Genomic DNA, 13,355 nt, shown 5'->3' with positions numbered 1-13,355 from the left:
TTGTGGCACTGGAGGGGGCGGGGGGAGGGTTCCAATGAGCGGAAGGTCCACTTTAGGGTGGACCTCCGCTTTAAAGTGCAAGTTTTCACCTTACAGATTTTTCTGTAAAGGCACTTACACAGGACCCCCTCCCCCTCGGTCCTGCTGACCTGGACCACAGCAATCTCCTGTTCTGAGCCCTTGTATATCTGCATCAGGAGTCAGGGCTTAAAAATCCCTTCGGCGTCAATGCGTCTTCTTCATATCTTACAGGATAGGCTATGCGGCCGATGATTGGTCAGCGACGCCTATGTGATGGCGCTGAGTAATCAGAATGCTCCGAAACATCACTGTTGACGAGGTACGTTTTGGACATTCAACTGAAGGGGATTTCAAAGCCCCGGACTCCTGACGTGCATATTCTATTTTTTGAATATGACCACATTGTCCCAAATTAAACTGAAATTAGACTGCCAGAAAGTCTGTTCCGTTCCATGATGTACTTGCTCAAAATTAGGGGGTTATAGGTAAACACTGGACCATTAAAGCATGCTGGGTAGTTACTGCAAACACTTCAGTTTGCCCCGCCTCTCATTTTATTTTGGTGGGCACAAGGAAAGGAAAAACCTCAAACAGCAGCAATGTTTAAAACCAAAAAGAAGCCCGTATAGCTAAAATATGAAAGGCTGTTGTCACTACCCTCTCCTGAAAATGGGATGGGATGGGATGGGAATGGGCTTCCTCCATACATCTTTAAGATATTTAGCTTCCACTGCACAGCATACCATTTTTATATCCCTGAAAGGCCCCTTTCACACTACCGTGACTTCAAAGTCACACAATTTTGCCGTGATTTCACGGAATGCCCATTTAACTCGCAGCAAAGTGGGACCAAAGTAGTACAGGTACAGTACATTGAAGTCGCACAGATATGAATGGTGCTCATTGGAAATCATGGGGTACTTTGCAGTCAAGTCACACAAGTGTGAAAGGGGCCTAAAGCTCACCATACAAAAAAACAGCCAAAACGCTGTAATAGGAGGACCTACCCGAGTCTGATTATAAAGTTTATAGGACCAATAAAAAGAACAGAGTTTCACCCAAAACTCTTAAAGAGGAGCTGCACCTAAAAAAAAAAAAAAAAAAATATTAAAAGCCAGCAGCTACTAATATTGCAGCTGCTGACTTTTAATAAAAATCACACTTACCTGTCCCAGGTTCCAGCGATGTCGGCGGCAGATGACGAGCGATCGCTCGTCTTGCTGCTGCCACCGCCGCCATCCTCTGTCAGGGAATTGGGAAGTGAAGCATGACGGCTTCACTGCCCGGTTCCCTACTGCGCATGCGCGAGTCGCGCTGCGCGTCCCTTATGGTCCCCCGCTGTGTCTCTGGGAACTGTGTGTTTCCCAGAACACAACGGGGGGGGCGGAGCGTCTGCGGGGGTCTGGCCGGAAGTGGGTGCAGTTACCTGGATTATCCAGGTAACTGCACCCCCCTCCCCCCTGAAAGGTGCTGATTGTGGCACCGGAGGGGGGGAGGGATAAGATTAGTGGAACTTCCCCTTTAGGGTGAAGAACCAAGTCCAAGGATTGCACAATATGTCCTTGTAGTGAGCCTCCAGCCCTGTAAGGATTAAATACTCATTAAGTCTAGGGGTAGAGGAATAAAACTGTAATACCTACCTATTCCTTGCTCCAGCAGGCATCCTCCATACCCTGCGACTGGTCCCCTAAAGCCACTTCTCTAAAGGTGATCAGCAGTTTCCGCACACTGACATAATCACATACAATGCAGGGCTAACCCTGTATTGTATGGGAGGACGGCGAGGCCTCATCTACAACCTGGAGCATGGGAGAGGAGAAGCGACTGTCAGAGGCCTACCAAAGCAGGGAATACGCTATATTCCAACTTCTTCCTCTACCCCAAACGTAGGCCTCAGTCACATGTGTGATTAAGGCTATAGGGCAAATTCCAGCAACAAGAACCAGAAGATCCCTGGAGGTCAGAATGACAGGTGTTTGTAAATTGCTATGGCCGCTCAGCTTATACAAAGCAATAACAGCCTGATAGTGGCCGCAGCTGTCCGTGTAAGGTTGCCACCTTTTCTTCAAGTCAAACCCGCACACTTTAGGGGAACACAGCAATTTTATTTTTTTAATAGTATAAACTATACATAGATTTTGCTACTAAAAAACATTTCTAAATCATATGAAATATCAAGAGTCCCCCTTTGCATCAGAGTCCACAGAGTTCCCCTTTTACATCTGAATTTGCAAAGTTTTCTTTCACTGCAAAGGGAGACTCTGCAGACTCTGATGCAAGGGAGAACTCTGGGGACTCCAGCATAAAGGATGCTCTGGGATGCCTGATTTAAGGGGGAAACACTGAACTCTGATGTACGGAGAGGACTCTGATGTAAAGGGGGAACATTGCAACCACTGTTGTAAAGGGGAACTCTTATGCATGTGGTGCTCCAAGAACCTGAATTACCTTAGTTTACTCACTCAGAGGCAGGAGAGAGACTTCGGTCACAGGCAAGGGTGGGTGGTGAGCTCACTCACCCCTTGGCAGTCAGCATCCCTAATCCAGATGTATCTGAAAGCCATAGTCCAGTCTGAATAATGTGTCCGGGTTTCAGGCAGTCTGAAACCAGGACGCATGATTCTGAATCCAAACTGTTTGGGTGAATCCCGGACAGGTGGTAACCCAAGTCCGTGGCTAGTCGCACATCCAGCAATTAGCTGTTGGGGACCAATGTTCATCCTTGGATGCAGTGGGGGAGATTAAAACTGGAGCACTCAGAAGCTGGTGCAGCTGTGCATGGTAGCCAATCAGCTTGTTCAGTTAAGCTTTGGCAATAAAAACTAGAAGCCGATTGGTTTCTATGCAGAGCTGCACCAGATTTTGCACTCACCAGTCTGTCTGCATCCAGGGGCAATTATATTTCTCTAACCACAGGTAATCGGTTGAGGTCTGATCAGCCAGTCATTTCTTTGTATAGGCAGAGAAGTGACAGCTGTCATTCTGGCTCTGATTCTTGTGTAAATGGGGTCCTAATGAGTATTAACCCCTGCAGTGTGGTGGGGGCACTGCAAGCCTTAGGCATCTCATACATTATGCATTCAGGGGGATGGCAGTGTTGCCACGGAATGCCTGTAAGCTGCCCCTTTGCTTCCCTATGAAAAGCGATCCACTGTAGATCACATTTCACAGACATCAGTGTAAATGAGCCCCAAGGGTGTTTTCTGTGTAATGCTCATAGTTCAGCTTTAAAGGAATAATAAAAAAGGAAAGTTGGGCTTTCATTTAAACCTATATAAGCTCTCAGAAAGACAAATTGTGTGTTTGTTAATCAGCAAGTTACATAAAGTATTTTAATAGCATGATGCCTGTTCATTTAAACCAGGTTATGCACATATTGATGAGTGTTTTGTGGGCAAAGACACACCTTAATATAAGCCTTTAATTCGATCTGAGTAACCTAATGATTCAGAAGTATATACTGACTCCAGACTGATTGCTGCTTTTACCTTTTCACTCTTTGTAGACACATCTGAAGCTGACTGTGTGCAGCAAACGCCTTGAACTACGTCTGATCACACTGCATGGGAAGTCGGGATTTCAGGTTGGAAAAAAAAAAAAAACTTTTAAGAGATCATAAACCTAGAAACAAATCCCCAAATTCAGGTGTGACCTGGTCTAGGCTGCTGCTTTTGCATATTCTGAACAATGCTGAACAGGCTCAGTCATACCTGTTTGGTGCCACTGCAGCCTGTACACTTCTGTGCACTTTGGCCGCACAACGCTCAGCATTGGCCAAGCTGCCAATTAAGAAATATTGCTTTCTGCGTGGCTGGAAAGGTTTAGGCAGAGACAAAAATATGTGCTGATGTCATTTATATACCAGGGCTGTCGTTTTCCTACTAGTTTAGTTTTCTCAGCTAGAAATTATATTATATTATATTATATTATAATATATATATATATATATATATATATATATATATATATATATATATATATATATATATATATATATATATATATGCTACTCAACTCCAGCATTCCTTTAATAATAAGAGCAGTAGTAAACCTTTGAAATGAAAAATGAACAAAGCATAGCTTTCTATAGTGTATACCAGCCTCAATCCAAAGCACTTAGTGGGATTTCTGTCTGCCCATACCTTCCTCTGCCATCTGCATAAGTCAATTCTGACACCACAGGATCCCAGGAGATGGCCCTGCCCCCCTCTAGCACACAGTAGGTGAATGACAGCCTCAGCTGTGCATATTTACCTACAAGACTGTATAGAGAGGGGTGTGTGTTCCTTTCCCTACACTCAGATGTCAGATTACACTCTGCTCCATGCTGTGCATAACATCAGATCCCACGCCTTCTAGAGCCAAGAAATGCTGTGCAAACTGATCACTTTGAATGGTTGCAGATAACCAAGTTCCATTTATGTTGGAGGATTTTGTTTCATCTCTGTATATAAAACTTGAGGCCAGTCCCTTCAGTGGGTATATGCAAGGGTTTACTGCCAATTTAAAGTGATTGTAAACTATCACTTTGTAAAATAACCAAAATAAAACAAAACAAAAATGAAAAAAATAAAAATTAAAAAAAAAGGAAAAACATTTTCATTTAGCAAAAAAAAAAAAAAAAAAAAAATATAATAATAATAATAATAATAATAATAATAATAATAATAATAATGTGTGTTTTTTTTTATATAAAAAAAAACAAACAAACACACACACAAATAATATCTTTTTCCCCTTTTTATAAAAGAGATAACATTCCCTTGGTTCTCAGCTGCATTAGAGCTGAGGGGAGGAGAAGCAGCAGTACACAGATTTTTAGTGAATGGCTGTGCAGCGGGGGCATGTCAGGACAAGTCTGATCATTGGAGGAGAGCAGTCTGCGTTCCCAGCATAGCTAGCGAACTGACTATGATGTGCTCTCCTGCTTAGTGTGGTCAGTTTTTAATAGGAAAGCAAGGGGACTAGCAGGAACACCAGAGATTTTCACATAAAGGAAGCAATACAAAGAACAGGATACTTTATCATACAAGTACATGATACAGGAGGTACACATCAGGAATATGAAGAAGTGTTAGGGTAAGAAATGTTTAAAGTCAGGCCGTACACGTGTAAAATGTCTTTCCTGCAGCCATGGGTTGCAGGAAAGAAATGTGCACAATTCCCCTATCAACACAGACAGTGCCAACAAGTGGATCCCGCCTGACATTGTATTCTCCCAGTGGTGATTATTGCTAGCAGCCGCTAGTGATAATTCTAAGTAAAATCCGGCAGGCTTGTTGTACCAAAGTTGATCAACTCGGTACATTCAGCCTGCCCATACACAGTTTGAATTTTGGCCAGTTTGAATCTTCTATTGCCAGACTGCAAGGGTGTTTATGCTCCTGGTGGTAGAATGAACTGCCCGCCACACTGGCTCCTGATTATTACTAGGGTCTGGGAGTTGTCTATGACCGCTCAGTCACTATGCTAAAAGCATACTCCGCACAGAAACCTTAAAAAAAGGGGTTGTAAACCCTCACGGTTTTTCGCATTTAGTTGAAAAACCTTTTGGGCTACAGCACCCCTTGAGAAGGACGTGCCAGGAGCGGGGGGACCCCAAAAGAGGAGGATCAGGGCCAATGTGTACAGAGGGGGCAAGTACAGTATAACAGGGAGAAAAAAAAAAAAAAAAAAAGCTCTCGCAACTCCTTCCCACATCAGAAAACCCCCTAGGAGAAGCACTCTCCCAGGGGGGTTACCTTGCGGGCATGCTCCCGAGTCCATCATTCAGCATCCATAGCCACTGAATGTATGACTTGCCCCGCCCCCACGTCATTGGATTTGATTGACAGCAGGAGGAGCCAATGGCTGCGCTGCTATCAATCTATCCAATCAAGAGCCGAGAACCCCATCAGGCAAAAGAAGAGCGCGTCCCTGACGGATTAAGTTCCGGGGGGGGGGGGGGGGGTCACTGCCAGGTGTTTTCTCTCCCTAATGCACAAGGATGAGAAAAAAATAAAAATAAACACCACAAGGGTTAACAACCCCTTTAAGTGTCCGAGTGGGCATAATCCCACCCTCTTTGCCGCTCCTATGATGCGCATCAGACGGCTGCTCCAGGTAGACTCATCAGGTACAACGGCCCTGCTGGAACTTCAAAATCCTGATTTACTGCAACGACCAGCTCATTTGCTCACTAGTTATGGTTCACCCCTACCACCTCAAGTGCCTTTCTTTCTTTTCAAGTAAGCAGTAAAAGGGTATAAGTTGGGTGAGGGTGTGCCAGAGCCAGTTGGTCTCCATTTGCATTGCATCCTGAGGCTGTATACACGGTTTATGCACACAGACATACGCTAAATGGACTTGGCGTGCATGTTACATTGCACTAATGCTGGATTTTTTTTTTTTTTTAATTAGAGTTAACAGCAAAAGCCAAAATACTTTATTTCTCTTTCCTTTACATGCGTAGCAACGCACTGAAACATGTTGTAAAGCGCTGTACTGCCACTAAATTCTTTAGAGGAAGCTGGAGCTATAGAAATAAAGATCGATGCTGCAAAATCTGTCAATCAACTGCAAAAAAAAAAAAAAAAAAAAAAAAAAAAAAAAAAAAAAAGGGGGCGGGGAACAATCCCTTCAAAAAACACACACACACACACACACACACACACACACACACACACACACACACACACACACACACACACACGCTCCAGGGATGGGCAGACTGCAGCATCTGCCCGTCTATAGCCATACACTGTATTAGGATTTAGTGTTCATTTACGGGAACGCAGAGGGCCGCACACCGCCAATAAAAGCGTAAAGTTCTGCTTCCAGGAGCGATGGGTGTTTGCATACAGCTGCCTGTACAAATTAATGGTAGGCTTTGGTTGTAGGCTAAAAACCCACACATTGGAGCGTTTATATGCATACAGAGATCGATGAATGGCCCTGGACACAAACTGTCCGCCAACAGCAACCAATCAAATTCAACCTCTAACTTTCCCAGTGTTTGCGATTTCCAGATCAAGTACTCTTGGCCACGTTCACACTTGTGCGTATGCTTTTTCATGCACCCCTTTTGAAGTCTATAGGGCCTAAAAAAAAACGCATGTAATACCAAAAGAAGCACCTGAAATTTTTTTCTCCATGTCGCATGGAAACACACTAAATAGGTGTGAATTGACATTATATACAATAATAGAATCACATTACATTACGGTAGGTGTGAATTGGCCACTATAGACAATACACATTGCACAATAGCACATTGCCTATAGTGGCCAATTCACACCTATGTAACGTGGGTTCTCTATACAGGGCCAATTCACACCTATGAACTAATGGCCACACATCGCATAGGTGTGAATTGACGATATAGACAATAATAGAATCACATCACATTGGTGTGAATTGGCCCTGTATAGGCAACACACAGATGTGAATTGGCTACTATAGACAATAATGTCCGCCGCACATTGCATTGGTGTGAATTGGCCCATAGGCAATAATGGAGGCCCGTTACATAGGTGTAAATAGGCCTCATGAGCAATACCAGGATTCCCCTTGTTGCACGATGTCACACAGGTCTGAACGTGGATTAAATGCACTTGCGTTTACATACATTTAGACGCATTCACGGCATCTAATCATCCCCTTCACAAACAGAATTCTATTTTCCCTATACGCAGTTAAGGTGCACCTAAAAAGCATGTAGACGTAGTGTGAATTCTCATTTAAGGCTTCGTTCAAACCTGAATGTAGCAGGAATGCGTGTTCCCGCTTGCGTTTTTCATGCATTAACACATGTCGCACATAGGGCAGCCCATTCGCTTGAATGGACTGCCCTACACGTAACAGACACCCCAAAGTACCTCTAGAACCTTTTCAGTCGTGAAGTGTACCACTTCCCCCCCCCCCCTTTTTTTTTTGAGCATTAATAATAATAATATAATTATTAAATAATATTCCAACAGTTTGCACAGCGCTTTACAACATGCGGGCAGACAGTAGACAGTAGACTTACAATACAGGAAGGATCAAAGGGCCTTGCTCATTAGAGCTTACAGTGTTTTAAGTCATGCAACAAAACGCATTTGGGGTGTCATTAAACGCTTAATGGCACCGCAAGTGCAAAATGTGTGTTTAGTTGAATGTTTAGGAAATGTGCAGGCAGCCTAAAATCATTACATATATTTATATGCATTTTGGGAATGTCCTGCAAAATGGTTGGTGCTATATAAATCCTGAATAATAATAATAATAAACATGTGTGACATTACGAATCAGGCCTTACCCTAAACTCACACTTGGTTTTGAAAGCATTTTTTTTTAAGTCTATAGTGTCTTCACCCCCCCCCCCCCCATAAACCTCCAATATATATAAAAAAAAAAATAATAAAACACACACCACACACAATACGTCGCACCATAAGAAGCGCTTAATCCGCGTAGTGCGAGAGCCTTTTATATAGATGTGATTGGGCCCCATAGAAAATATAGCGAACCGTTCTCCCATAACATTGACCCTCTGGTCTTGTATATTATTGTATGGTCTCCCTTCATTTTGTATAGCACTGCACAAACAGTTGGTGCTATACAAATCCTGAATAATAATAATAATAATAATAATAATTCTTCCCATCAAATGTGACAGTATCTTCTGGAACAGAGGTATGTATAGAAGCGAAGTGGCACACACACCTTGTTACCTATTGTTGGAGGAAGACATGATGAGCCTGGGGGGGGGCAGCTCACCTCCCTGAACACATATCACTGGAATCCCCTTGTACACCTATACAATGACCAGGTGCCCCACCCATCTGCAGGCGGATGAGACAAAGAGCTGGCATTCACACGCTGCAGGGTGGAGGGGGCATCTCTTTCAAACAGATCTACACACACCGGTTATATTTAGAAAGCCCTAAACAGTTGTCAGCTGCTCTACCCCAAGCATGCAAATCGAACGGCGTACACAAAGGGAGAGCTCCAGCCTGACGCTCGCGCACACACACACACGTGAACACAACAGGCTCCATTCACAAAGCCAACACACTGGGATAAAAAGGAACCTTATTACCCCCCCCCCAAAAAAAAAAAGTGTCAGTTATTGATATTAAGTGCAATGATATATGAAAAATGTCAGTTGCCTGGCTGAGATAAAGAGACATATGGTGGTGGTAAAGCTTGGAGATCCTCTCAGGTGATCTTACCTCTGATCCCTGCGATGAGGAACAGCATACAGAAGAGAACAGGGAGCCTCGCCATCATGTTGTGCGTCTTCGCTTCCAGCGACCAGCCAGCTGTTGGGTACACAAATAGGAGAAGGTCTTATAAACAATGGACAGACTCATAAAAGAGCAAGCTTGTGAGATGTAAGCACCAGTCCTTTACCAGTATAGCAAGTTCAGTAGCTCTAGGAGGGGAAAACCTGCCTAATTCTCTCTTACAGCCTGGAGAAAACTTTCCGCCCTGTTACAAAAAAAAAAAAAAAATCAGACTGCAAAGAACTTTCCATCCCCCTGTACCATTCTCCTCCCAAAATGTGCCCAGGGGGGGGCCAGCCAGGGCCAATAGACAGGCAGCTGAGGAGGATTGAGCTGTTCCAGCCCCCTCCTGGCTTTCTACAAGGTTTTAGTAACAAGACACTGGCAGTATGGGTGTGTCCCTGTGAAGGCAGCAAGGCTCCTCTGTATACATAAAAGGCCAACGCTGCTTCACCACACTCCTTCCCTCTCTTCTCCTCAGGACGCAGTCTTACGAAAACACGCTTTTCATACAGCAAAAAAAAAAAAGACACCTTTCTCACATAAAAAAGAAAAAAAAAACACACACTTCTCTCACACCTGTCTTATTAACGGAAGAATATTTTTTGTACCTTTCACGCTAAAATACGATGACGATTCATATAAAAAGGGCATGCGTTGCGTATGAATTCAGCGATCGCTTCGCAACGTGCGTTTGGGTGCCATTATCCCTTAATGGTGCCCTATTCATGGCTCGCTTCTACCGCAATTGTCGCGTCTTTTCTTTTCAGGGCGTGATCCTATTAAACCACACTTTTGTCACACAAACAAACAAAAAAAGACACTTTTCTCACACCTGTCTAAGGATGAGCTCCGGCGTGTTCGCATACTCCACGTGCAGAGCCCGCCAGGAAGTCGGCGCAGCGCTGCGCTAATCACAGGTAGTGAGACATTGCCCCGATGCGCGGCTGCAGAGATCGGCAATGTCTCACTGCCTGTGATTAGCGCAGCACTGCGCCGACTTCCTGGCGGGCTCTGCACGTGGAGTATGCGAACACGCCTGAACTCATTCTTACACCTGTCTTATTTACGGAAAATACGCTTTGTACTTATCGTGCTGAAATACAATACAAGGGCATGCATTGCATATAAATGCAGCATGTCAACATTTTCACTCAGCACAACACACAACACTTTACAACACACCTCGGTGTGTCACAGTGTGGCATTGTGCCTAGAGCTAAAATGATTGTCCTTTTGTGACACTTAAATAAAGTGCCATTCACACTTCACGATTTGGAATTGCGCAGCGATCGCTGCACGACGTGCGTTTGAGTGCCATTATCTCTTAATGGCACCCCAAACACGATGAAATTCTGCTGCAAGTGTTCTTCTCCTCAGAACACAATCCTATGAAACCACACTTTTCACACACCAAATACAAAAAACAGACACTTTTCCCACACACAAAAAAAAATCACTTTTTTTCACACCTGTCTTATTTATGGAAGAATATGCTTTGTACTTATGTTAAAATACAATACGATGGTGATTCATATAAGGGTATGAATGCAGTGGGACAACATTTTCACTCAGTGCAACACACAACAACACTTTACAACACACCTCGACGTGTCGCAATGTGACGTTGTGCATAGAGCTGAATTTATTCTCCTTTTGTGACTCCTTCAGTAAGGCGCCATTCACTCTTCACAACTTGCGATCGCTGCGCAATGTGCGTTTGGGTGCCATTATGCCTTAATGGCACCCCAAATGCAATGCGATTCTGCCACAATTGTCACGTCTCTTCTCCTCAGGGCGCAATCCTATGAAACTACACTTCTAACACCAACAAAAAATAAAAACACTTTTCTCACACCAAAAAAAAGACACTTTTCTCTCGCCTTCTTCTCTTCACCCTCTTATTTACGGAAGAATACGCTTTGTACTTTTCGTGCTAAAATACAATACGATGGCGATTTATATATTAAGGGCATGTGTTGCATATGAATGCAGCATGCCAACATTTTCACTCAGTGCAACACACAACACTTTACAACACACCTCAGTGTGGCGTTGTGCATAGAGCTGAATGAATAGTCCTTTTGTGACGCTTCAATAAGGCGGCATGATGATTGCTGCACAACACACATGTGGGTGCCATTATCCCTTAGGCCTCTTGCACATGATACTCCTGTTTGAGCCTTTACTTTTTCAGATTTTTTTGTTATTTGCGTGTATTTATGCGTATATTTGTGTTCACGCAATTCTGCATGCACTCAAGCATTTTCGTGCAAATGTGCAATATGTAAATGGCTATTTGCACGTATTTACATGCATTTTCACGCAGGAGGCGTAAATTACTGAGAAAAAACAGATGTTTCTATTTTTTTTTACTGAAGAATGCACTTTGCTTGTTTACGTGCCTGTATGCATAGGCACATTACAATTAATGGGCTGTATTTTAGCTTTTCTTTTCATTTATGGAAGAAAACAGGGAGCTTTTTACCCTGTTAGTGGGCGAAAAGCGACTCGGAAGCCCTGTTGCAGGGCTTCCGAGTCACTTTTCAGGTGTTTAAATGGGCTGGGCATTTTTTGGGAGTGCTGTATACCCCCCCAAAGATGCTGCTTTTTCTAACATCCCACAAGTGCACCCCCCAGTGTGAAAGCACTTGGGCTTTCACATTCTAGCGGCATAGGAGGCAGTTTTCAGGCGCTTTACATGCAAAATTTCTAGCGTTAAAATGCCTGAAAACTGCCTCAGTGTGAAAGGGGTCTTATTGTCTTCTATTTGCCCTGTTCACACCATACAGGTGCGTTGCGTATGAATGCAGCATGCCAACATTTTCACACAGCACAACACACAACACAAGACACTTAGGGCCATGTCACACTGGGGCGGGCAGGCATCGGCAGTTTTTGTGGCGCTTTTTTCCCGCTAGCGGGGCACTTTTAACCCTCATTGATTTCAATGGGCATTGATTTCAATGAGCAGGGGCGCTTTAGGACCTCTGTATACACTGCTCTTAAAGTGCCTCAAAGATGCTACTTTTTTTAGCGTCCTGCCAGCACACTGCTCCAGTGTGAAAGCACTCTGGCAGGTGAGGCGCTTTGCAGGCGCCATTTTTAGCATTATAGCGCCTTTAGTGTGCTGCACTGTGGTGTTGTGCATAGAGCTTGATGAATAGTCCTATTGTGACACTTCAATAAGGCACCATTCCCACTTTGCGATTTTGAAATCGCATGGCGATCACTGCACAACACGTATTTGGATGCCATTATTTCGATGCGTATTTGGATGCACCCCAAACGTGATGTGATTCTCCTGAAAAATTTTTGCATCTCTTCTTTTTAGGACGCAAGCCTATAAAACCACACTTTTCTCACACCAAAAAAAAACAAGCAAAAAAAACTTTCATACCTGCCTTTTTACGGAAGAACACGCTTTTCACTTTTCATGCTAAATTACAATACGATGGTGCTTCGTATATTAAGGGTTCATTCACACTAGCTGCACAAAGACATAGAAAAAATAAAGTGCCTTGTTCACACTATACAGGTGTGTTATGGATGAATGCAGGATGTGTCAACATTTTCACACAGCGCACGTTCACAACAACACTTTACAACACACCTCGGGATGTAGCGTTGTACATAGCGATAAATAAATTGTCATTTTGTGATGCTTCAATACGGCTTAATTCACACTTTGTGATTTGGAATGGCAGGCAGAATTGTCATAATTCCGCCCACGATTACAAAAAGCACGGCGATCACTGCGCAACGAGCGTTTGGGTGCCATTATCCCCTAATGACACCCCAAATGGATGCTATTCTGCCACAATTGTTGTGCCATTCAAAATCATGTGAAGCTTGCCACCCGAAAAGAAGCAGGAACTTCAGGTGACAAAGGCACGTTGCAAGTGAATGGGCTGGCGCTATGTGACATGCAAAATCTCGTGCAAATCACTCAACGAAAATTGCTTGTCCCCGCTACATCGTGATGTGAACGCGGGCCTTAGCCGCGGTTCACACCAGTGCGACTTTGAAATCGCACTACTTCAGCATGTCTTCAAAGCAGACTATCAGTGCAATATCATGTACGGT

The 13,355-nt window shown here is 43.8% G+C and overlaps 1 protein-coding gene across 5 annotated transcripts in view; it reads right to left on the bottom strand.

Moving 5' to 3' along the window:
- Window positions 1-9,656, bottom strand: part of CD99 (CD99 molecule (Xg blood group)) — an 81,950-nt gene extending 72,294 nt beyond the window's left edge. For 2 of the 5 annotated variants that reach the window (XM_077480808.1, XM_077480809.1), the window contains exons 1-2: window positions 9,397-9,656; window positions 9,216-9,305 (exon numbers count right to left, since the gene is read on the bottom strand). In XM_077480808.1, coding sequence (XP_077336934.1) covers window positions 9,216-9,273 — 58 coding nt within the window. In that variant the 5' untranslated portion in view covers window positions 9,274-9,305; window positions 9,397-9,656. The remainder of the gene's footprint in view (window positions 1-9,215; window positions 9,306-9,396) is intronic. The other 3 variants (XM_077480805.1, XM_077480807.1, XM_077480806.1) reach the window with 2 other exon arrangements.
- Between the last annotated feature and the right edge of the window lie 3,699 nt (window positions 9,657-13,355).

This window comes from Lithobates pipiens, unplaced genomic scaffold (genome assembly GCF_037356315.1).
Source record: "Lithobates pipiens isolate NorthernLeopardFrog02 unplaced genomic scaffold, aLitPip1_a1.2 Scaffold_16, whole genome shotgun sequence".
NCBI classification, from domain to species: Eukaryota; Metazoa; Chordata; class Amphibia; order Anura; family Ranidae; genus Lithobates; species Lithobates pipiens.
The sequence above is the reverse complement of the archived record's forward strand: the minus strand, read 5'-3'. Positions and strand labels throughout refer to the sequence as shown.